This window comes from Periplaneta americana, chromosome 15 (assembly GCF_040183065.1).
Source record: "Periplaneta americana isolate PAMFEO1 chromosome 15, P.americana_PAMFEO1_priV1, whole genome shotgun sequence".
In the NCBI taxonomy this organism is placed as follows: domain Eukaryota; kingdom Metazoa; phylum Arthropoda; class Insecta; order Blattodea; family Blattidae; genus Periplaneta; species Periplaneta americana.
The window spans coordinates 100905456-100932329 of record NC_091131.1 but is presented as its reverse complement, the minus strand read 5'-3'; the positions used below and the strand labels follow the sequence as shown (position 1 = coordinate 100932329).

At 34.8% G+C, this 26874-nt stretch overlaps 1 protein-coding gene across 4 annotated transcripts in view; it reads left to right on the top strand.

The window, feature by feature from the left end:
* The window catches only part of LOC138715218 (receptor-type tyrosine-protein phosphatase S-like), a 476906-nt gene that overhangs the window by 407659 nt on the left and 42373 nt on the right, over positions 1 to 26874 (top strand). For all 4 annotated transcript variants that reach the window (XM_069847896.1, XM_069847898.1, XM_069847899.1 and 1 more), the window contains 4 exons: positions 7104 to 7179; positions 11113 to 11324; positions 16847 to 17049; positions 18410 to 18557. In XM_069847896.1, coding sequence (XP_069703997.1) covers positions 7104 to 7179; positions 11113 to 11324; positions 16847 to 17049; positions 18410 to 18557 — 639 coding nt within the window. The remainder of the gene's footprint in view (positions 1 to 7103; positions 7180 to 11112; positions 11325 to 16846; positions 17050 to 18409; positions 18558 to 26874) is intronic.

The following is a 26874-nucleotide window of genomic DNA, read 5'->3' as shown; positions in this document are numbered from 1 at the left end:
TAGATTAGATTAGATTAGATTAGATTAGATTAGATTAGATTAGATTAGATTAGATTAGATTAGATTAGATTAGATTAGATTAGATTAGATTAGATTAGATTAGATTAGATTAGATTAGATTAGATTAGATTTGTTCCATAATATTCTTACATTTGCTTTACAGCATAGAATAAAGAACATGTCCAATTCTTACGTTTAACAATAAAATGCAATACATATAAAATGCAAATATGAAATATGTACAGAATTAATACCTTAATAACAATAATATTTAATACAATGTAATATGTTTACCATTTACTATTATTATAATATTTACACAGTACTGTGAAATGTCAAGAATTCATCTACAGAATAGAAAGTGTGAGATATTAAGTAATTTTTTAGTTTTGTCTTAAATAATGCAGGGTTTTGGCTATGATTCTTAATGTCTTCAGGAAGGCTATTGAACAATTTTATCGCCATGTAACGTACTCCCCTTTGAAAGCATGATAAATTTGATGATGGCGTATGCGGGTATTTATACTATGTATGGTTGAGTTAGTTGGAAAATTTTCTTTATTACATAAGAGGAAATTTATTGTAGAGTATATGTATTGATTTGTTAAGGTTAGAATCTCTAATTTTTTAAAAAATAATCTACATGATTCTCTAGCCTTTGCTCCAACTATTATTCCAATGGCTCTTTTTTGTAATAAGAATATATTTTTACTATCTACAGAATTTCCCCAAAATATTATTCCGTAGGTCATAATGGAATGAAAATAGGCAAAATATATTGTCTTTAAGATAGTGCTGTTTAGAAATTGTTGTAACGACCTAATTGCGAAGCATGCTGAGCTAAGTTTGGGGGTTATTTCTTTGATACGATTTTTCCAATTTATTGTATTATTAATATGCAAACCAAGAAATTTGGTTGTTGATGTTTCTAGTGGAGGTATATTGTTGATAGTTGTGTCCAATGTTTCAGAGATTAAATTTGAATTATGTTAGTTTTATTAATGTTTAATGCTAGTTTATTGGTTGTAAACCAGTCATAAATTTTAAGGAGAATTGTTTCTGTTTTATATTTGAATGTGACAAAGTTATTGTCTCTAATTATGATACTTGTGTCATCTGCAAATAGTATAGGATAACCTATTCCTTTTATTATGGGGCCAAGGTCATTTATAAAAATTAAAAAAAGAAGAGGCCCTAATATAGATCCCTGTGGGACCCCTGTATGAACATTTCCCCATGTTGAAGTAGATTTAAAGGAGTTATTAAATGCGTTGATTTCTACTTTTTGTTTTCTGTTCAGGAGATATGACTCAAACCACTGATATGCTGTGCCTTTAATACCATAGTATTCTAATTTTTGTAGTAGAATTTTATGGTTAATACAACTAAAGAACTAAATACAATAAAATATATAGCACAAGACAACCAATAGAACCCTTATATAATAGATACGATAATGAAAAAGACAAAACAAAAACATAACAAACCAACACAAACAATACACGAGAATAAATTAATGTACATAACATGGAGAATTCGAACAAACTGAATTTATGAACAAATATAATACATGAGATATTGTGGCAGCAATAAGATCAAGAATGGGCCAGGACAGAGTGGTGAAGAAGATTTTAGAAGGAAAGATGGGAGGCAGTAGAAAGAGAGGAAGACCCAGGCTTAGATGGAGTGATGATGTGGAAAATGATTTGAGACAGCTGGGAATGAGAAGATGGAGAAACAAGATTGAATTGGGCCAACCATCTATACATATCTAGTTTATATTTGAATTAAACATTAACGTTTTCGGCACTTATGTACCATTTTCAAATGTATGGAATTGCCTTATTACATGATCAAATAGATACACTTTATGTGTGTGAAATATATGACACACATAAGGTGTATCTATTTGAACATGTAATAAGGCAATTCCATGCATTTGAAAATGGCACATAAGCGCCGAAAACGTTAATGTTTAATTAAAATATAAACTAGATAAGTATAGACGGTTGGCCCAATTCAATATTATTATATTACAACGTGCTTATCGGAGAATCATACAAAATGAAAAAATGGAGAAACAAGGCTTTGGATCGAGACATATAGGCATCTATCACAAAGGAAGCCGAGACTGAACTTAAAGGGCCGTAGAGCTATATGATGATGATGATGATGATGATGATGATGATGATGATGATGATGATGATGATGAAATGTACATAACATTAACATAGGTATCACAATACCAATACACACAAAATTGCAGCTCATTTAATAAAACTAAAATACAAGATAGTATATAAAACAAATAATACAATACAGAAATATCTAAACAGTCACATAAAAAAAAACAAATAAATACAATTCATCAGGAGTTTACAAATTAAAATGCAATAGCTGTCCAGATTTTTACATAAGACAGACTGGATGATCATTCCAAATAAGATACAATGAGCACATTAAAGCAATAACTAAACTATATATAACATAAAATTACGCAGAACACATTACTAACAACAATCACAACTACAATAACATAGAAACAGATATGGAAATAGTACACATCTCACGAAAAATTTCACAGTTAAACATATTAGAACAATACGAAATATACAAGCACACAATAACATACTCACAACATATACTTAATACCCAATTACAATTCAGTACACATACATTATTTGACCTCATAATATACGACATACAAACAACTCCCCACCACCATAAGAGCAGCACACTCCCATCACTGATGACAGCAATTGCCGAAAATCAAGACGAGCAGGAGCCACAGTGCCGGTACTGTTATAGTTCAGTTGGTAAGAGCGTTTCCTATTAATCCAGAGCTATACTGCTGGATTGGATTCCCACTTGGGCTTTTACTTTGTTCGGTTTTTTCACCGAGGTGTGCCCCAAATGTAAGGCGAATGTCGGGTAATTCCATGTCGAATCTTCAGCCTCATATCATCAATTCCACCAACACTAGCAAGATTTTCATTAGGAAGGGAAGTAAAAACAGTGGTTTCAATATCGTAGGTTTTCTCTGATAGAGAGATCCAAGTAATGTTTTTCGGGCACTTGTCTCCCAGTTAAAAAATGTTTAAGTGACACAGTGGACCCATAAAAGTCCCTAAGAGTGCCTGGGTTAGTCCGACTCTCCATCCCCAATGTACACCATAGGCCTATTTATAGGCGGATATGTGGGAAAATGTAGGGGAGGGGGCAGGGCTCCCCACCAAGTCAGAGTGATGTAGGCTACTGTCTCTCTCTACCATTAGGTATGAAGAAATCATAATTCTGCAAATTTATATACAAATCAACGTTTATGTATGCGACTTTTCATTTTATAGTATGGATAAGAAAGAATTGGGACAAGCCTGAAACATTTTATAGAAAGAATTCATTCAGTTCACTACATGTGACAATGACTTCGTGAGATACACGGTCTCTTTCTTAAAGTGGAAGTAAACCTATTAATAGATCATATAATGAAGAATCCGATAATAATACGGATAATAGTCCTAATGTAAGTGTTGATGCATTTGCAATAGCATTCAATCTACAATTAGTTACGATAAAAGTGATAACAAATGGCGAAGTGGACAGAATCAGTGTTGTCACAGATCTCTAATTCACACAAGGATCTCAGGATCTTTTTAAAAAAACTGGCAATATTTATTTGATATAAAAGACATTTTGTTGTTTCACATATCATCATCATCATCATCCATACCGTAGCACAGGTTCAGTTCACAGTGGTATGCTGTGTTCACAGTGTGGCATGCTGTACTTGTACAAGAGTATGGCCGTTCGGCTACTCAATCATTCATAGAATAGGAATGATAAGCACAATAAGCCTCAGGCTGCAGTACAAGAGAAAAAAAAACTTAGCTAAGCATTAAATTATCGCCCTTTAGGAACAAAATCTATGGGCCATCCCCTGAAGCAATGGAGTGAGACAATAACAGGCCACCAGGTTAATATGTGATAGGAAGAAGAAGACTGTGTTAATATTATTTTTTATTTCTCATAGTCGTTTATATAACTTAAGCTCTTCTAGTCACTGTTACATCTATAAATCTTTAGAAATATTATTACTTTTTGTAGTTTGTACGTGATTTCAACTCTTTCTCTGCCATTGTTAAAACAAAGGTACACATGTTATACCTAAACTACCATAATAATTCACACAGTGCTGCATTGAATTTGAAAATCGTAATCAGACTTTTTATAGCCTACTGAAGTAAAATTACTATCCTTTATGCAAATTTTCATACATAGATATTACGTTATACATTTTTATATTGTGACAGCGACGTGAGATTCGAACTCACAACCAGCGTCCCGCAAGAGAGAAGATCGCGCTGAGCACTTTGGAATGGCGCGCGGCTGAGAGGGGAGAGGGCCAACGCGGCGAGAGAGTGGAGAGAGTTTGCGCGCGCATCTTCTGCTTGCCTAGAGAGGCCGAGAAATCCGTCGAAATGGAAGACTCGCGAATTCGAACTTTCGAGGCTACGTCGCTGTGGTTATAAATTACGGTCGCGAAGGAACGACAGCAGTTTTAGAGTTTTCAGTTATTCAGTCAGTGAGAAAGCCAGAGCAAGCAAGCCAGCCGGAGTTCGACTCGAGTGTGCGTCCGCATCTGCGTCAGCATCCGAAGGCCTGAGTTCGAGTGCAGTGGACCGCAGTTGGAGGGACCTGAGTTCGAGTGACTGAGATAGAAGAACTGTGAACTGAGAACTGATAGTTCTGATTTGTAAATAGTGCTTTGTAAATATTAGTTAAGATTAACAGTTCATTGTTGTGCGTAATAGTCCAAGTAAACTGTCATTGTCGTCGGTGGAGTGCTATAACGAATACTGTGTTGAGTGAAGATCCAATTGTTGCCGAGAGCGTTTAAGGTGAATTGTAGAAAGGAATTATTGTTGTGACGAATAAATTACATTGTTGTAACTAATAAAATTTACAATATTTACAGATACTGGTATATAAATTTTTACCAAAAAGCAATTTTTGTGATATATAAAAGAAAGTTTCTTTACTTTCTAAATACAATAATCGTAAAGAAAGAGCATATTCTCAAGAACTATGAATAATGCTAGTTACCAACAATTTAAAGCTACTTCATATTGCATGAATACATATAGGCTTATATTCGTTTTCAGTATAAGAGTATTTGGAAGTTAAATGATATTAACCCTTCAGTACTCGCATGCGAGACACCTGTCAACTAGCGTGTTTCTTTTCATTGTTGTATTTCCTAGAAAGGGTTTACAACCTTGAGGTTTTAGTACCTTCAAAAAAAAAGCTCGCATAATAACATTCTTTAGTTTCAGGACAGTCTACTATATACAGTCACGAAGCTCAATACGTAGTAAATATGTATCCATAGATAGTTGCTAACCACTAGGATCACTAATATCGCCTCTTTGCAGACAATACGAAATAGTACCGGCACAGTCTATTGTTTCTAGCACCCTCACAACTTCATGACTGCATATACTAGACTGTGGTTTCAGTCTTGAAGTTGTTCGTATAACTTGTGTAGCTAAAGATCCATTCTTCTGGATGACAATTGTCAACCACGCGACTTTTTACGTTACGGTTTCTGCAAAGTTTCGGTAAGTATTCATTATCACTTTTGTGAGTTATATACTATATCTTTAGAGATAATTTGTTCTATTGAACTTCGAAGGATTCTAGACCTACGTTTATCAAATTCCTTCAGAGATTAGAAGGTTTTCTCAAGTATTACTGTGAATTCAAGAATCCGCTACGCCAATTTTGTAGGTTTCGAGATGAAATGACTAGAAATTGTGTGTAAAATGTTCAAAACGGACATGTGCCGACAATTTGAGGGATATCTGTGTAAATTGTTTGTAAATAACTAGGTTTTGTAAAGACATGTCTGCAGAAAGCATTCATGAATAAGGACTTTTGAAGGTAATCCAAAGAAAATAGGACAAAGAAACATCAGCTATTCATATATTATTGTATACAAATATTTTCACAACAAAACAGGGATTATAAACGTGTTTCAAATATTTAATTTTGTAGGTAAATGTAGAAAGTATTTTAAGTTTATATATAAATAGTTATCTATTAATTATAAATAAACTAATTCTGTTTCAAAGTATTTTTATATTTATTTATTTATTTATAAATAAACTATGTATACTCCGTAGTAACACATTTATGTAACCATTCATATTGAAAATAATGTTAAAGCTCATTCTCTAAAGCAAGAATATAACTTGGGTGACAGCTGTCCCCCACGCGACTGAATACATTACGAAAAAGTACGTGAGTACTGAAGGGTTAAATAAATTTAAGTTCAAGTAAAATTTCGTCTTTTAACTTTAAATTTCTACCTCGCTATTCTTATTAGATTTATGAGTAATATATATTTTGTTTAACACTGGAGACTACCAAACCTCCTGAGCAAATTCAACCTCAAAGACAGTGGTTTGCTTTAGGGATCATTGGACTATGAACAGAGTAGACAGAAGAGCCAAAGAAAAGGTTGAAATAAGATTTCTAAGGGAAATTGCTGAATATACCGTAAATGGAAGAAATTATATAGCTAGTAAGGGAAGACTTAAATCTTTTAACTTAAACTAAAATACACAGAATTGTAATTCTAATTGGCACACTCACATACAGTGGATGGAAAATGCAAGAACTGAGAAATTTTTACTACAACCTACAGGATCCCGAAACATTGATAGATCAATGAGAAGACCGAAAGATGACTGCTGAAAGATAATGGGTTATTATAAATGATGGTCGTGGTGATGATAGTGATAGTGATGATGATAATAATGAACTTCATCAGATATACCGTAGATCACTGGTCGTCAGCACTCGCTGAAATGTGCAAAGAGTAAGCGGTGCTGTCCAGTGTGCACCGTCATGCACCAGGAAGAGATAGAGAGCATACCCGCTAGCAGCTATGAGTGCACCATGGTGCACTGCGTTTTCCACGGGTAAGAGACGCTAGCCCCAATCTGCTCTGTGCTGACGACCCCTGCCGTAAATGATGGTAAATATTATTTTCTAATGTTTAAATTTTTTACTCTACATTTTTATTTCTTTGTTTATTTCAGATTAGAAGTAAAAACATAGAACCAGATGTTTATTCAATGGATAAAGTTACTTTAACAGCAACAACTACAGAGAAAGGTATGCATAACAATATGTTTAATTTAGACTGAATTACAGTGGTGATCAGTGTAATGGAAGTGTGGTGCAAAAGACATTTTCAGTCATCCTGACACAAGTAAATAGACTAACATCCAAACTAACTAACTAACTAACTGGTCAACAAGAAGAGTTTGGGAACCCCACCAGCGTAGCTCAGTTGGCTAAAATGCTTGCCTGCCGATCCAGAGTTGTGTTTGGGTGTGGGTTCGATTCCCGCTTGGGCTGATTACCTGGTTGGGCTTTTTCCGAGATTTTACCCAACCGTAAGGCAAATGTCAGGTATTCTATGGCGAATCCTCGGCCTCATCTCGCCAAATATCATCTCGTTATCACCAATCCCATCGACGCTAAATAACCTCGTAGTTGATACAGTGTCGTTAAATAACCAAGTAAAATAGAAAAAGAAGAATTTGGAGTTTCCTACCATATGTTGCGACTTAATGTCCTGATGGTTCTGAACTGTTTTCAGATGCCATAATTAGGGTCATATCACCAAAAATATGAAGGATTCTCATATTCTGGTCCATTTTATGTGGTTAGTCAGATCTGAAGTGTCACCTGCTCTGTTGAGTCTGCTATGACTGGACGGACATAATGGACCCAACAGAGCAGAAGATCCTTTAGGATTTTTGTGACATGTCTCTGGTAATGGAACCTGTAAGTAGTTCCGAAACATCGAAGATCTCATATCTAAACACAGATTGGAAACCCCAAATTTCCTGATCTGAATACAATTACAATCTTGTATAATGTACAATCGTTCACTTGCATGGAATGAAAAGCTAGCATTTGAAAAGTTGGAGCTCGCTTATGAAACATGATTTTTTTCACAGAATGACAAAAAATAAATGTGCATTCTTCAGGGAATTTATAAGTGTTACCTGGGCATTGCTGTATTTAGTTATATACATTTATGTATTTCTTTCTATGCATCACACATATCAAGAGGAATAATTCTCCAGTAATTCTTACTTCTGTAAATGTGTAAGTGCTGACATCACTTTAGTGGGGCTATGAGAACAAAGCAATTATTAAAAGAGAACAACCTTGTACTATTCAAAAGGATCTCAAATTCCGTTTGCAATTTTATAGATTCATTATAATGGCTCTAAGAGAAAGTAGGCCTAACGTGATTCTGTAAAAAATTAATTTAGAGATTTTCTCACTCCTACACTTTTTCAGACTACTGAATACCGAAAAAAGTCATTTATTTTACATCCTATCTGTCTGTGTTTGCACATAAATTTCTCTTCAAGTAATTAGATTCTTCCTCATTTTCAATACTGGTATCTAAGATATATTAATCTGAAAATGATGCAGAACATGAAATATAACAATAATAGTGAGAAATAATTAATGTCCACCACTTTGGAGTAATGGTTAGCACGTCTGACTGTAAAACAGCCGGTCCAGGTTCAAATCCTGATTGAGATAAGTTATCTGGTTGGGCCTTTTCCCGGAGTTTTTCCTCAAGCAATTGAACCAGTATTGATGGGTAATTTCTGGCGTTGAACCTTGGATTCATTTCATCATCATTAATTCACATATCATCATTCATACCATAGACCAGGTTAAGTTCACAGTGTGGTGTGCTGTACTTGTATGAGTACAAGAGTGCAGCCATTTAGCTATAAGTATAATTTATAGAACAGGAGTAGTAAGCACTGTAAAAGGGAGAGAGAGAGAGGGAGAAATTATTGGATCTTGGGATTTTTCTCTCTGCCAAAACTTCCAGAACGGTTCCCGAAGTTCACTCACCATCCTATCTTTCCCAGGAGTAAAAGACAGTCAGAGTGTGGTGCTGACCACACCATCTCATTCTATTGCTGAAATCGTGAAAGCATGGAGTTCTACTTTCATGCTTCCCAGTGCGTTCATAGCGTGTAAAGAGATACCTTTTACCTTCTTATTACGTATTACAAAATTGGGATTTTTCTATAATCATCCTCTTCTTAAAAGTTTTGTTTTTGCTTCGGTAAAGTCTCATTTTATAAACCTATGGATCAACAATTGGCTTTCTTCTGACAAAGGAATAATTTTACAGTCTGTACAAAAGAAACCAAATGACCTAGAAATGAACAAAAACTTGCCCAGACATGTTCAGACATTTTTAACAAGAGCCAGAACAGGTCACATTGTCACACAATTGTACATACACCGATTTCACCTTTCTGATAATCCTACTTGTCTGTGGTGTAATAATCATGATGAACATCTGAAACACATTCTTCTATACTGTCCATCCATAAACCACAAAAGAAGTAAATTAAAATCATCAGTACCAGTTGCAGAAGACACAGCCCTGCAGTATATATTTGACTACATTCCAACTTTGGCTACTAGCAACAGGCATCTATAATGAACACCGATCAAAATACCCCTCATTTCTCGTGAAAAACAACAACTGAATAGACTACAGTGGACTTTATGTTGTCAGCAAAAAGCTGGATACATTAAGAAGATTGATTGATTGATTGATTGATTGATTGATTGATTGATTGATTGATTGATTGATTGATTGATTGATTGATTGATTGATTGATTGATTGCAACTTTTTCTCTTATGTAAGATGAAGTAACATATCATCGTGTATAAGCCTATTGAATTTCTAAAAAAATGAATGTATGATGTCTCCGCAAATAATGTGAAAGAAATCTGTAAGGGATGGATCAGGCAAGACCATTTGGGAGTGACTTTGTAAGGAGAGTTTTACAGTGGTTGGAAAGAGCTTTAAGACATCACCTCTGTACATTTCTTTCTTTCTAACTGCTAGAACGCTTTAAAAATCATGCAGGTAAATATCAATCATAGAACATTATTTTACAAATTTCCCTCCAAAGATTGGAAAAGAGGAAAGTACCACAGCATTATAAATATTCGTTTCCATCATTTCTAACATTTTTGTCAGCTGGAAATACTGAAAGGTCCAGTACAGTATCCAATCTTATAGTAGACTAAGTAACCACAGGAGCCATTATCGAAATGATGGCGAATGAAAAATGCTGTCCTCACCTTGCTCTGTCATTCTACCACTACAGCTAACTAAGCTCAGTATAAATAATGAACCTAAGTTAGTTAATTGGCTGGTTGTCAATGCTCGGAATGTTGACTTTCTTCCACCTTTCAACTTGATGTAAGTAGTAATTTAAATAGTTGATAGAGTAGATCGCTCTTTATATTTGGATTCACCACATAGTACAAATTGGAGAGATGAATAGATGTTGAGTTAATACAGAGGAGGAAATGGGCATTCATCTTCTGGGATTATTTGTGTGGATTGTTTCAAGAGCAAGCAAGCTGTTGTAGTATTGCTTAATTTATTTATCTTTTCTTGACGTTCAGTATTGCTATTGATATCAGGTATGGGCTACTGTATCTGTTTGGTAAGTTCAGTAAGTTGGTAAAGACAGTAAATGAAGTCACAATGCTATATACTTCTACTATCTGGTATAATCATTTTACCATTAGAAATGTTCTACGAAGATTACACCTTTTAGACCACTAAACTCATACGATATTACCAGTAGACTATGAAGCAATAAAGAATTATAACAATTTGCCTGTCTGTGAAGTGCATTCAGTAATAATTAAATTGTGATAGTAAATGTTTTTATAAATTAAAATTTACCGGTAGGCCTATTCTATATTTACATTATAGCTGAATGGAAAGTTGTCCTATCATAAGTTCTTGTATTGATTTTGAATTATGATGTATAAATTATAAGGAAGTCAGTCCTAGCTATTTGAAATTAATTATTTGTTAACTGATCTACAAAAATTGTTTCTGTTTCAGTGATCCTGGCAATTTAATCGCAAACCATAGAATCACATTTTGTTTTGTATTTGTACAAGAACATCATCTCACATTTATCGCGAATATGTTTTATAATTTATAATCACTTCGTTTACAGCTCCGGGACCACCACTAAATTTGAAAAAATCAAATGTAACTTCAACAAATGTAACTGTGACATGGGAGCATCCATTCCAACCAAATGGGAAAGTTAAATATTTTGAAGTTGAAGCAAATGAGACTGAAACGTATTTGAGAAAAAGAGGAATGACAAATCCTGTCAAGACAAGAGTGAATGTTGGTGAACCACGTCGAATTTACTCTGTACAGGTTAGTGGCATTCAGATTCGCATGATTTTGACGATATTTAATGGTCATTATAATCGGTATTTCTACAGTAATCATTATATTAAAAGGGACTACGGTACTACATTTCATAGTAGGTACTAGGATAGATTTTGATATTGATTTAATGAGAAATATTTCAATTTGATACACTAACCAAGTACCGGTAAGCTTACTTAAGATGTTTGCATTGGCTGATAGTTGATTTTTTTTACGCGAAGGTTCACATGAGGTTCATGCATTACACCAAGTATTTCTGGAATTGGTAAAGAACTGAGAACTCCAATCATCTGGTCTAAAAGGACAATGATTTGAAATGATTTTCTTAGTTAGATGCTTAATGTGTTTCTGTTGCTACAGATGACTTTATTGTCAAACACCTGGCATTAGAAAACAACAACATAATAAAGGAAAAAAAAACCTGATGAATAAGGTTTGGAATGTTACTCGTAACTTGATAATATTTTATATAATTTTAGTAAAATATGTTACACAAAAAACTGTTGGAAATATAAGGTCATTGAAACATCACTTCAAACTTTAAAACGTTTATAATTATTATAATATTTGAGGTAGAAAACTGAAGCTTCAATCCGTGGTTCTATCGTCACAATAATGTTAGGATAGAGCTGGTTCAATGCTATTATGAAAGCAATAGTAAAGTTTCTCAAGGCCTGAGAAAATTTAGGACGCATTTTCTATTCGTAATTGCGGGGATTTAATCAAGAGGTTTGAGAAAACTGATTCTGTTGCTGATAAGAAGAAATCTGTAAAACCAGAGGTAATCAATGATGTTATTGCTGCTGAGGTGGTTTAGATACTTAATAAAATGAGTACTGGTATTAATAATTATTATGGAATTAGTAGTGTTAATCAGATATCCAGACATCTTCAAATGAATTATAGCACAGTTTGGAGAGTTTTAAGAAAATATCTTAATCTGTACGTATATAAACCAAAACCGTATTTGCATTCAAAATTACAACCAGAAAATAATTATATAATTTTACTTTATTTGTGCTAGCAGAGATTCGTCTTAGTAATCATTGGCTGGATAAAGTTTTTTTAACAGACGAAGTACACTTCTAATGGTGGAATTAACACACACAATTGCAGAATTTTGCCTGAAGATGACCTCCAATTTTCAATTCAACAAGGTCTTCATGATTTACAGTGACGAAGAAGAGACTTTTGAGGCTTAGTCTCCTAAAAAATTTGAGCTATATCTAATAACTGTATAAGTTCATAATAATGATTTATCGTAACACTTGATTTCACTCCTATCCTTCCACATATTACATTTACTGTTGGCAGTCATTCCAGGATGGACAGTTCAGTGCAAGAGGCTTGTGGCAGAAACCTCGTAGCAATGTGCAGTGACCTCGCTCACAGGCAGCAGCACTCACAAGCTTGAGGGAAGGCTGGGAAGGAGAGGATATTGATTCACTATGACTCAGTGGCTAGCCTCAACACACGATATAATGCGCCGTGCTGTGTTGGTGTTCTGTGAATGCGCTGCATTGTTATTTTAAACAAGAGTGCATGCGTGTGTATGTGTTTCATACTAATTTTGAACATTGAGGTCATTATTTGCAGAATTAAAAGAGAAATAGTTTTCAAGTTGAGCATATGAAGCAAAATGAACTTACAAAGAAGATCGAAGCTATATTTATATATCGTCGTTGTTCCTGCAATAACTCCTATGTACATATTTATCGATTTTCAGATTTTTGCTCTATTATATAACTTAAATAGTGATACAGCAAATAATAAAATCTCTTATATGTAATTATATTTCTTTCTTTCGAAAATGTAAGAATTCATAATCTTCTATGCACCATTGCTAGAGAATGAATAAATGTGTTTTTTCTTTCTATTGAAAAATTTTGCACATAGGAGTTATTGCAGGGACAACGATACTATTAAAATAGCGGATGGAGAAAGACAAAACATAAAATTTCAATTTTCATTATATAAGAAATATCCTTGGCAAACAGGGTGCTCTGAGACAATTAAGTTATATTGATTTACCTGTATTTTGTTTGAGGGTGAAAATGAGTGGTCATCATCTTCTTGTGGGGTCTGTGTCGCAAAAAAATTTTGATAGAAAAGCCGAGGAACATCTGCTGTATACAGATTTTTTCAGCCTACCCTATATTTACACTTTAGCTTTGCCACTGATGGTTTGAAAGATACTGTATGGTGTTCCTTCACTTCACAGTTCATCATTGGCCCATATTTCTTTGAAGAAGACGACTATAAAATAATAGAAACTGTCAGAGTAAACAGAAACGCTAATATAGTATGCTACAGAACTTCTTCACTGAAAACTGATGATGTGGAAAATATAATCTTCATGCAAGATGGTGCATGGCTCCAAAATGTATATTCTTGCAAAACAGTACCTAATTAATTACATGGATTTTTGGTGATCGTGTCATCAGTCGGCAGTTTCCGACAATATGGTCTATACACTCTCCAGATCTCAATCCGGCCAATTTTTTAAATGTGGGATTACTTTAAAGAGCTAGTTTTCTTGGCATACCCAACAACCCTACAGAAACTGAAAGATGCTGTCTCTCAAGAAATTGTGAAGAGTTCAAGACATAGTCTGCAAAATGTTATGCATAGTGTCGCAGAAAGAATGGTTTTTTGTTGAACAAGAGAAAGACATACTTCCAATGTTTTATAAAAGCCAAACTCCATTGTTTGCCGACACAGTGATGTGCTCGTTTGCTTTCTTTGTATGACAAAATATTATAATAATTATAACATTTTAAAGTTTGAAGTGATTTTTTAATTATCTTATAAATAAAATAATAATGTGCTAGTGTTTCGAAAGTAAAAATTATACATCTATACACAATTTTTTTTTTGTCTTATATACTTTATAAACTGCGACTATAATCTAGCACTTGAATGAAATTAAGATGATCACACCAGCGAAATGAATTCAGGGTGCAATGCCAAAATTTATCCAGCATTTGCTCTTAATGTGTTGATAGAAAACCTTGGAGAAAACCTCAACCAGGTAGCTTGTCCCACCAGGATTTGAACCTGGGCCCACTCGTTTCACGCTCAGACATGCTGTTACACCGCAGGATGAACCTATACACAGTTTAAAAAAAAAACTATTTTTAATGACATTTAATTGTTACATATTTGGAATCGTATGTAACTGTCCGGTAAAACTGAATTTGTACTGGAAATATCTGTAAGTTACTGGAGTCCATATTATTCATATAATACATTCTCTTTACTTTCTACTTTCTAGTTATTTCTTGTGCGAATTCAATTCTGCTATTGTAGCATTTGTTTCTATCCACTATCTGATCCCACCAATTTTCTTCAGTGAATCTTAATTTTCAGCAGTATGCATTGGAAGGTATTTCTACTGGAACATTAATAGTACCAGTAACTCAGTTTCTGAATCCCAGTGGTTCATGCAATACAATGTCACACTACACATAGCTGATATCATGTTGGATTTCCTTCACACCTTTTTCTATCCTCGCATGATACCGGGATTGCATTGTTATCCAGATTATCCTAATAATTTTATTGTGTAGGCACTTTTGGCCACCAATTGGTCCAGACTTGAAGTTTGCAACTAATTTACATGGGGAATTTTGAAGGAGAAGTTGTTTCCAATGAGAGCTCAAACACTTAATGAAATGGAAAGATGCATGTTCAGTTGCACTTTGAAATTTATGAAGATATATTGTGCTGGGTTATCATTTATAATGCTGTTCCAATAAATAAAGTTTCTATTAAAAATTTAAAAGTATCAACCCATCTTGCACCATGCTGTATTTAGGCTATCCTTTGTTAAAATAGCAACATGTGAATTTGTCTCGTTTATATGTTTCTCAATTGGCATTACTTTGTTGCTAATATACTGTAGAATTAAGTGGAATAGCCTACGCTTAGTTGTGTTGAATTAGTCTTGGTGTTTCTTACCCATGACAGATTTATATAATGCTGTGTAGATTGTGTAGTTCATCTATCATAATAAATTTCATTTTGTGGTAGGTTCTTTTGTCTTGTTGACTTTCTAACATTATCTTCTTTGCATTCAGTGTTTGCTGTTTTTCTGACAGGATGATTAGGATTTGTTTTATGCATGATAAAATTTTTGTTTTTGTATCACATATGGTATCTTTTTTTGCCACTTCTTTCTTGTCAGACCAGTTCATGTGGAACTTATCTTATGATTAAACTATTTTGTAAATAAATATCGATCATTTTTACATTATCATAAGTTTCTGTTTCCTTTTTCGTTTTCTCTTACATGCAATCACTTCTCTTTTTTCAGGTGAAGTTGCATTTAAATCATGTCTGTCAGGTATTCACATACAATTACGGTATGTTTGTTTTGTTCCAAATATTTCCTTATGTGTCAGTGTCCCTTGTTGGAATTATTCTCACTTTCATTCTTGCAAATAAGACGAAGACCATGGTCATACGAAGAAAAATAAAGAAGGTAAACTTGCGAATTCTAAATGAAGCAGTAGAGCAAGTGGACAGCTTCAAATACTGAGCTACTGCTAGGAAGTCAAAAGGAGGATAGCAATGGCCAAGGAAGCTTTTAATAGAAAAAGGAGCATTTTCTGCGGACCTCTGGAAAAAGAACTAAGGAAGAGACTATTGAAGTGCTTTGTGTGAAGTGTGGCATTGTATGGGGCAGAAACATGGACATTACGACGAAGTGAAGAAAAGCGATTAGAAGTATTTGAAATGTGGATATGGAGGAAAATAGAACACGTGAAGTGGACAGACAGAATAAGAAATGAAGCTGTGTTGGAAAGGGTGGATGAAGAAAGAATAATTCTGAAACTGATCAGGAGGAGGAAAAGGAATTGTTTGGGTCACTGGCTGAGAAGAAACTGCCTGCTGAAGAATGTACTGGGAGGAATGGTGAACGGGAGAAGAGTTCGAGGCAAAGAAGATATCAGATGATATACGATATTAAGATATATGGATCATATACGGAGACAAAGAGGAAGTCTGAAAATAGGAAAGATTGGAGAATGCTGAATTTGCTGCCTTTGGTCAGAACACTATGAGTGAATGAATATTTTTTTGTTCCCCTTTCTATGAGACTATAAAGTCTTTTTCCATCTCTTTCATGTCACAGTTAGCTGATTTAGTTTCTTCAGTTAAGTGTGCACCAGGCTTCACAACACCGTTCATTTTTACACCTTCCAGCTTATCTGACAATTCAACTGCTTAGCCTCGTTAATGGCTGCCCCTAGGACAAGGATTTTCTGTTTCTTTGCGTCTTTGCTTTTCCCATGTTTACCTGTCTCTACCAGTAATCTTTGTTATGGGTTGTCATTATTTCACATTTTGATTTCTGGTAACTGAACCTATTTATGATTGAACTCGACAAGTCGTAATTTCTGTTGTACATTCTGAATTTCGTTATGCTTACAATACATTGTTTTCTCACAGTTTAAAGCACTTATCATAACATGGAAATAAAAAATGTCATATTTTATTTTCAGCTGGATCTGTTGCCTGCAACAGTGTACAATATGTCCGTTCGTGCTGTGACAAATCAACCTGGTGAATATATTATTGACATCATAAAAGTTCCAGTGAGTGCTCCAGATATTAGATCATTTCAGCTTGATACACATACTGAAGTAACAAATACATCGTTTGGTATAACAATTCCAAAAGCAGATCAATACCTTACTAATACAAGGTTAGTATTACTTCAAGAATGGTATTGAAAAATAACATCAAATTGTATACATTGTGTGAGATGGAACTATGAGAATAATAATTTAATTTAATCCAAATATTTCTGTTACCTTTATGTAAAAAAAAAAAAAAAAAAACTGTTACATCAAATTATTCATATTCGTTCTAATCCAATATTGAAGTAATCACATTGGAAACAACTTGGGTTGAAATTAGGTAAGATGAAGTATGGTGGCGGTAGTGGTGGTGTTTCAGCAGATCCTGCTACAGCAGTCTTTGATGTGTGAATTAGGGAAGGAGGCAGACCAATTTTTAACTTTAGTAGGAATGGCTTCCACAAGATCTTTATTTGTTGAAAAGAAAACTGGATTAATAATGTTAGATATTGAATGTTACAGAATTCCTGGGGCTAATTGATAACCAATCCCTATATTTGTTACACTATTCTATAGCAACAAAACAATTGAAGTCGAATAATTATGAAAGTAACATCCATTTAGATATTAGGCCTACATACAAATCAGAGACTAGAAAGAATATTAACCGCTGTAATATAAACACTGTTTTGCTCACTGCAGCAGTAATAATGAACCTATTATTGTCTACACATATACGAGTAAGTATAGGAATTTTAGTACAAAAGCTTTTCTATCATAAATTGTTTAACGAATGCAATCAAATGCATGTTCTTTTCAAACTTTAGTGTTACACATTCACACACATCTTCATTTATATGGAAATTAAGGAACAACTTCACTTGACTTTACTGCTACTGCTGCTGCTAGGCGAGACTGCTGCTATTGTACTACTTGATTTATCTCTATTTATCCTTACTATTTGAATTTTTCATTGATACTGCTGCTGCTAGTAGGTACTGCTACTTGAACTCCTGCTGTTATTACTACTTGATTCGTCTAACTTTTGCTACTAAGTAAGTTACTGCTGTCAGTACTTGAACTACTACTACTACTACTACTACTACTACTACTACTACTACTACTACTACTACTACTACTACTGCTGCTGCTTGCTGCTACTGCTGCTGCTCCTGCTACTACTACTACTACTACGGTACTACTACTACTACTACTACTAATACTACTGCTGCTGCTGCTGCTGCTGCTGCTGCACTTGTACTTCTCGAATGCCACATCATCTCCACTGTTAGCAGATACTTTCTTTCCATTGGTAACGAATGTAGTTACTGTACATAGAACTTCCTAGAACTTGTGATGAAAACTTTTGCGTGAAAGCTTTTTTATATTTGTGTATGTGATGTATCCAGCACCAATTTGTATGATCCTTAGAACATAATAAAATACAAATACGAATAGTAAGAAATATTTAATATTGTGTTTCAGTTTTTATCTTATAATTGTAACACCGAGCAAAACTGAAGATGATTCATCAGAAGAAAGGGGACCTATAATCTCAGAAACCTTAACAGAGACAATTACAGAGGAAGCAGGTATTAAAGGAAAGAAGTGGTGGATTGCTGCAAAATTACAAGTTAGTCATTTTCAATATGTATATTTATGTATAGGAGTAAATCATCCTATTAACAGTGTCTCATCTAAGTCTTTGGAGTTCTTCGTCTTCCACATGAAGAGATGTAACTCAAAAAAGTCATTTTAAAGATACTGGTATGTCGATTTTCAATACATTCATATGTATGAAGTTGGATAAAAAATAATGGCAACAGTGCTATAATTTACAAATGGCTTTATTATCAGAGGAAACAACACTTATATTTCCTCAATGTAATCGCCCCCTGTGTTTACCACCTTTTGCCACATTTGTGGAAAGCGTCCATCTCTGTTAATGTGCCGAAGTGACTGCCCTATGGCATCAATAATGGCCTTTCTTGTGTTGTAATGCTTCCCTCTAAATAGCTTTTTCATTTTGGGGAAGGGATCATAATCGCATGGATCATATCAGGTGAGTATGCCGGATGTTCCAGTACTTCCCATTGCCAGCAGGACAGAAGATCTGCCACGACGTTAGTAGTGTAACTCCTCACATTGTCATGAGGGATGATATGGGTCGTTTCCAGAAGGTGCCGTTGCTTTTCTCTTGAAGCTGGATGGAGGTGTTGTTGCAGGAAATTGTAGTTGTAGGCAGCATCTACCATCTGCTTTGGTGATACAGCATGATGTAGTATTACTCCATAGATGTCATTTGTCACAATGAACATCACTTTCAGACCACCTTGTGCAGAGCGCACTGGCCTTGGACGAGGAGGGCCAGGATGCTTCCATTCATTTGACAGCTGCTTCATGTGTGGTTTGTATGAGTGAGCCCACATTTCGTTCATATGGAAAATCTATCCAAGGAAGTCGCCACCTTTCCTGTGGTAGTGGTTTGACAATGCCTGTGCACTTTCATAGTGCTGCTCAGTGATTTGATGGGGTATCTAATGCGCGCAATTTGCATAACCCAAGAATATCGTGCAGAATGTGGAGCACAAGTTTGTGATATATATCTTATCTCTGCGGCTAATTCATGCGCAGCCCATGAGCTATCAACATCCAGCAGGGAAGCAAGAAGTTGAATAATGTGGTTGTCAGTTTGAGGTAGTTCTGAATGGGGCCTGTCCTGAACAGCATTTCTTCCTTCACGAAACACTTTCACCCATTGTGCCACTGTATGCAATGACAACTCTACATCACCACATACTTCATGCAGTCTCTGATAATAGTTTTGTGTACTACGACCATGTGCAACTTCACTTCTTATCCACGAACATTGTTCCATTTTCGTAAACATGCCGTTAGGGTGCTTGCACTATCCTCCAGGTACTTAAATTGTTGCTGTATTTGGCTGAATATCGTACAGCCGATACCACTTGCTGTACTGACTCGTCTGACCTTCCGTTCTCATCTCCACAACACCCTAAAGGTCTGCTCCTACTTAGCAGAATCGAACCGAATCGAAATGAAAAGTCTGCTGCCGCTCACATCTAGTGGAATCGAACCAAACAGTATTTTTGTGTTTTGTCATACAAAAGAGAATAATTCTACTCAAGATTTATTAATTTTTCTTCGTTCATATTAATTTGTGATTTTTGTATTATGTACTATTTCAGCAATAACTTTCAATAGTACAGGTAAATGACTTAAGCCACCAAGAGTGGATATGGTTCATTTGTTTTTTTATGAAGGCTTCACGAGAACTTACGATCATACAAACTACAAAATACATTATATCTATGTGTGTATGTATCTAATGCCTACCCACTTCACTTGCTGATTCGGGTTCTGCATATTGCGGGTAGATGACAGAACTGTGACCCATTTTCAATTTGTGCACCACTTTGGCAGGCAACGCTGAACATGATGTGTACCTTTGAAGAGTTATGTTGTGTACTAGGCTGAGTGTATATGTAAGTGTTCGTGTGTAAGTGTACTGTATGTAATGGGCGATGATGATGAAGATGAGGAAGAGAGACTGGAAAACCTGGTGCCAGCATGTAGCCTACTTCTGTCGAATAATACTAAGCAGGTTTTATATGAAACATTTCATAGTGTGTTTTGGGAAAGTCATTGGTTTAATTCCCAATATGCTCAGCCAATTTAGCAGTGTAGTATGATAAATTATTGAAAGAATTTCAGTTTTGTCCTTTAAATGTGCAAAAATTTGATAAGAACAAATGTAACATTGTAAAATTCCTTTGCAGGACGAAAAGTTACATTCGTTCAGATAAAATTTCTGCACTTTTAAAGGACAAAAATATAATTCTTTCAATAATTTATTATCATAATACACTGTTCTCTTAAATTGACTGAGCATATTGGAAATTAAATCAATAGCTTTCCCAGAACACACTATGAAATATTTCATACAAAACAATTTTTGTCTCGAAAATGAAGCAAAAACTAGCAATATTGTATTAAACTTTTTTTTTCCTATATATACTTTTAACACTTACATATCACTGACTAAATTCCAGCTTCTTTACTGATTTACCTTGGCTGACTAGTTTCGAACTCTTGTTCTTCACTAGGCTTTGGACAATGTAGAACAGTAGTGTCAGAGTTGTAAGCTCCAAAACCGATTGTGGAGCTAGAGACGTCCAGTCGGAGCTTGAACTTGCTTATGTCTGTGGAAGCACCGGAGCACGCTCCGCTCCGCTCCATTTAGGCTGTGTCTGACAACGCTGGTGTAGAACAAGATTTCAAAACTAGACAGCTAAGGTAAATCCTAAATATTAACACAGTAAAGAACTTGGAAATTTGATCAGTAAACTTTTTTGTTTGAAAATAATATGGCATCTCAAAGAATAAGCCCTTGAAATTAATGACATTACTTACGGTTCATTCCGTATATAATATGATTATGAAATGTAACAACAAACAGGAAATATAAACTGCACTTATTTGTTCATTATGAAGCGTCATATTACCAATGTTGAATGTAATTTGGATTGAGATACACTTAATAAAATATAGCCACATAAGTAGACCTACATCTCGGTTAGTACATTAGTGCGTAAAATTTAATTGAAGAGTTCATGAGTCTCTATATTTCATCAATTTCTTAAAATAATAATCTTAAAAAAAACTCGTGCAAATAACTTGACTTATTTAAGAATTTAGGCCTAACAGACATAACTTTGATCTAGAAGCTGCATAATTAACCAAATGTAGCTTTCAATCTCGAAATTCCATGTTGAAGTCCCGATGAGACTATTTGAATATATATGGATGAAGACAAAATTGAAACGGAACAGATTTTCTATGTGTACGAAGTGTAACTTTAAATATCCGAAAATTTGAATATCCCGCGCAAACCAGTAATGATACGAACCTGGTGTCTCTTGATCTTGGTGGATTATTCAGCCACTAATCTGAGTGGCGTCTTTTTAAGTGTATACGTGCTTCCAAGTTTTGGTTGTTTTTTACATCTTGTATTTGTGTTTCTACGATTTTCGAAATGGTTGTGCTAAGGAACAGATATATTTGCATTACATTTTGTTTCAAGCTCAACAAAACTGCATCTGAAACTTACTGAATGCTACAGGAAACTATTCACGAGCAAGATTTAAGCTAAGTAAAAACATATGAGTGGCACAGTCTAGTATAGGTCTCGCATTATAAGATTTAACATTCTGATAATAAATAACTAAACAATAAGAAACTAATCCCAATCCATCCCAACCTAACAAGATTCTAATTATATTAGGTCTAATAATTAAAAATATTATAGATTACATTTTGTTTCAAGCTCAACAAAACTGCATCTGAAACTTACTGAATGCCATAAGAGACTATTCACGAGCAAGATTTAAACTAAGTAAAAACATATGAGTGGCACAGTCTAGTATAGGTCTCGCAAACAGGGAATACTGATGGAAGGAATGCGAATGAAACAATGTGATAAGGAAGAGCGGACGACAGGAAAGGTCACAAGATAACTTGAATGATATTCAAGAGTACAGTCGGAAGAGAAATGATATCGATAAAATCAGTCTTGCATTATGATAGTTACATTAGGACTTTACTTTGTTCCATTGCATGTGAATACATGTCTTGTATCGTACGGTATTATTATTTCATTCGTAAACATATGTTGCATGTTTAATTAGCTTCGAATTTTTCTCTTGCTACGTTCTTTATTTCCACAGTGATGTCCTCATTTGTCCATCTTCTTGGAAGAGACAGTACTTTCATTGGCCCACACCTCTCGCCTCCTTGGCATGCCTACATACCGTTGCTTACGAGATTATACAAGCTGGCGCATAGCGCTTGAAATGTGGGTCTGAAGTGGTTCCCTCGTAATGCCAATTCCGCCGCTCGGAGCACTGTTCTGTACTAAATATTCATAGCAGAACACTTAAATGACATTGACATTTGGGACATTTAAAGGACTCACCATTGCTTATTAATTGCTTCGTACAATATTTTATGGGCAATAGACGTAATTTCCAAACTTCTACGTCTCAATTATATTACAATAAAAGGCTGTCATTCTTGATATTAAAAGATATTACATATTATAAACTACCTTTCTGTTGTTCAATTCATACACCGTACCTTTTCGGAAATAATGAAAGAAACTTAATATATTTTACATGAACACTGTAGGCCTAGTCTACCCTTTTCACGTATTCATTTATTATTATTATTATTATTATTATTATTATTATTATTATTATTATTATTATTATTATTCCAATGAATTAAGGTAATGTATTATCTTCCATTTCCCTGACTTCATAATTTAATCATTTGTAAGTAGGCCTAACTTATTCCTTTCTTTTTTTTAAATATATTGACGTTGAAGTGTTATGATTTTTACTAAAGCAAACAGCAGTCACAATACATGATTAGTACAAATGTGCGATTTTTCATGCACAACTTGCAGCGGTGAAATAAATATCTAATAGGCCTGCTGATTAACCTGTTACTTAGGCCTACAAATGGCTTTTAAGGAACCCGCAGGTTCATTGCCTCCCTTACATAAGCCCGCCGCCATCGGTCCCTATCCTGTGCAAGATTAATCCAGTAGTGGGTAGTAATAGCAAATGCTGTGATATTTTACTGTGTGTGTAAACAGTTTTTAAATTAGGAGTTAGAATTAAATTAATTAGGAAGTTAGACTGCAATATATGTGATTAGAAATGGTTTTCGAATTTGACCATTTCCCAAAACATAAACAAATATCTCAGGAATCTCAGGGACAATATTTTTTAGAATTTGCCGATCATAGGCACATGCGCATCTGCTCTCCCCGATCCCCATTTCATTTTTAGTAATGTCTGAATCTCGCTCCCCTGAGCTGTTTTCTGTCGTCACTCATGACATGTCAATTTAATGAAAACATAAAGTAAAATTTTCGGTACACCATGCAGTGATAATTGTACTTTATCACAACGAATAATTGTAGTAATTATTACTTATTTATTTTTTGTTACTCGTAATGTCATAATAAAATTTGATTTGGCTTGGAGGATAAGGGGAGTACGTTACACTAAACTCGGCATGCTCAACATTAAAATCGCATTGCTGCGTATGTTGTATCCTAAATAATGCAAATCGTTTATGTGTCAATATTCAGCAGTAATAATTAACATTGTCGTGGAATATTTCGCCACTTTAAATGATGATGGTAAATCATACTCTTTTCCTCGAATAACGCTACTGATTGCATTAAGGCAAGACAAGCTAAGCATTATATTAATTTGATTTTGATAATGATGATGATGATGATGATAATAATAATAATAATAATAATAATAATAATAATAATAATAATAATAATAACGCCTGAAAGTAGCAGAAACCGGTAGTTCAATTTCAGCAATTATAACAAATTAGAGGGAACGAAATCTGAAGGAAAAACACGGAACTGAAAACAATCAACTTGCCAAAGTAAATGAACCATATGAACAATGTAGTTTGGAAGCAAAATTTTAATTCAACAAATTCAGACTTTCGGGAAACAAAATTGTAAATTCCATTAAATGACGCTGAAAATCTGCATACTGATATTTAACAAGTCATCAATAAATCTCAAATAAGACTGTAATATGCTTGGCATATTTATAATTTTCGTACTTGATCAATAATGCACAATTAATCAAACTATTTTCACAATACACAATGCTTAGTAATGGAACTATTCATCATTTCTTAGTACAGCGAGGCGAACCTAGCGGCAGAAATTGTCATCACTCTCAGAGACCTACTCTCGATCGTGCTATGCGCCAGCTTGTATAATCTCGTAAGCAACGCTACATACACACGTCAAAACAGACAGCAAAACGCCACCATTGCTTTTCTGTAATCGTTCCTTGCGCGAGCTATACATAGTCACGAAGCTTGAGGTGATTTTTTGCATTTCTCGCAATACAATGTTTCAAACAATTAGCAACTGAGAGTTCTAGGAACAATAGACTGTGCAATAGTAGCGATCATAGTGGCTAGCAACTAAAGTTAAACTGTCACTGGATGCATATTCCCTACATATTGAGCTTCATGACTATGTACTAGACTGTGTGAGTGGTTTCAAAGATGGCAGCCTGTGGATGGTGAAAAACATTTTGATCGACCTTCATCATGCACAACTCAGTGATTGCGAAAGAGCGTGAAGTTATCTTTGAATATAGGGGCGGAAATGGTATGAAATAGGGCTACGGAAGAGCAGAGACTAGGTGTTTCACCATGGCAACATGCCTGCACACAACTTTCTGACAAAAAATAATATGATCACTGTCCTCTATTGTAGCTACCTACTCGCCTAACCTGGACCCTCTGGCTTCTATCTCAATTTGAAAGATCGGCGTTTTGACTCCTGATATGCAAACAGAATTGTGGAAGGTGTTGAACACACTATCGCTGGCAGACTTTTACAAGTGTTTCCAAGTTGACTACTTTGAAGGTGCCTGTGGAAATTAGGACTTCATATTTTTACGAGAAAATTCTTGGATATTTTGGTAGTACCTCGTATCTATTTTGTATTGATTCCATCATTGCTTTATAATTCATAATCGCCCTTAATATCAATGCAGAAAGCAACTGGAAACAACTGCATGACCACTTGCGTCTGTAGAGGTTGGCAAAGAGGACTTGTAAACTGAGACAGCATTTGCTTGTGGTTGCGTATCCCAATAGAGCTACTTACTTGACATTTTTTCAGAGATTTTCTCAACTGCAAGACTAATATCAGGTAGTCTCATGGCTAATCCTCGGATTCACCTCACTGTCATCAATTCCACAAGAGTCTAGTCTAGATAATCTCAGTTTACAAAGCATCACTGATTTAAAAGAAAAAGAGCAGAGTCATATCATATTCCCATTAAAAATAAAATTCATATGGTGAATATTTCACAGACCAAGTAGCTGAGGAATAAATTGGTCTTGATGTTTGCATTTCTACATATTGGTAAGACAACGATGATGGATCGCATTATTCACTTTCTTTTATTTTATTAATCTTTAGATTTCTGTACCTGTGTTTAAGTTTTTCCTCTTCTATTTTTATTTCTTTTCAGTTTATTTAACGATGTTGTATGAACCACTAGATTATTTAGTGTTGTTGTGATTGTGTGCATGTGTGCACGCATGTTTATTAATTTTTTCTCAGAGGTTGTCCTGCCATCGGCGATTGAGGTCTTCCGATGTTCTGAGTACCTTTTGGGTTATGTTGTCGTAATCGACAAGCTTACTATTCGCTGTCCACCTAATTCTCTGAGATTTATGAGTATCAACTTTGTTACACTTGTGGGTTACTTGCCCTACTGAGCAACCTCCAAAGCTGGAGGACCATAGTTTTTGTGTCGGGATTTCCTTCTCCTTAAAGGTTGTCTTTGATATGGCTTACGAGAATTCTCTTCCCACGTTTATATTCGGAGTATTCTCCTAGCGCTACAGGTAGTTTACATACCAGTATCGAACCATTAAGTTCTGGAAATATTTATCGACTTCGCAGTCTAGATCTGCTGTGTTTTGTAAACATAGGGCCACCTCTTGCAGTATGTGGGACTTGATCATGTACGGATGGTCCTGTTTGTATCATCCTTGGAGCTAGTTCCTCTGCTCAAAATATGTTTTCGCCATTCATTCTCTCAAAGTTTTTTTTCTTTCCCAATACCGGTATCCCGTATCTCAGTACTTTGCATTTCATATATCAAAAAAGTTTAATTTTGTTATTTAACATTGATGCATAATGACTTTTAACATTGGTTAGTGGCATTATGTCGAAAATTTTTATATAATGAGAAACAGTGTTATATTTGATATTTTGCTGTGAAAAAGTAAGAATGATATGAGCCATTCAGAGCAGAAGTGGTTTAAGTCAAAAATGGGTAATGAGGGTTAAAGTAAAC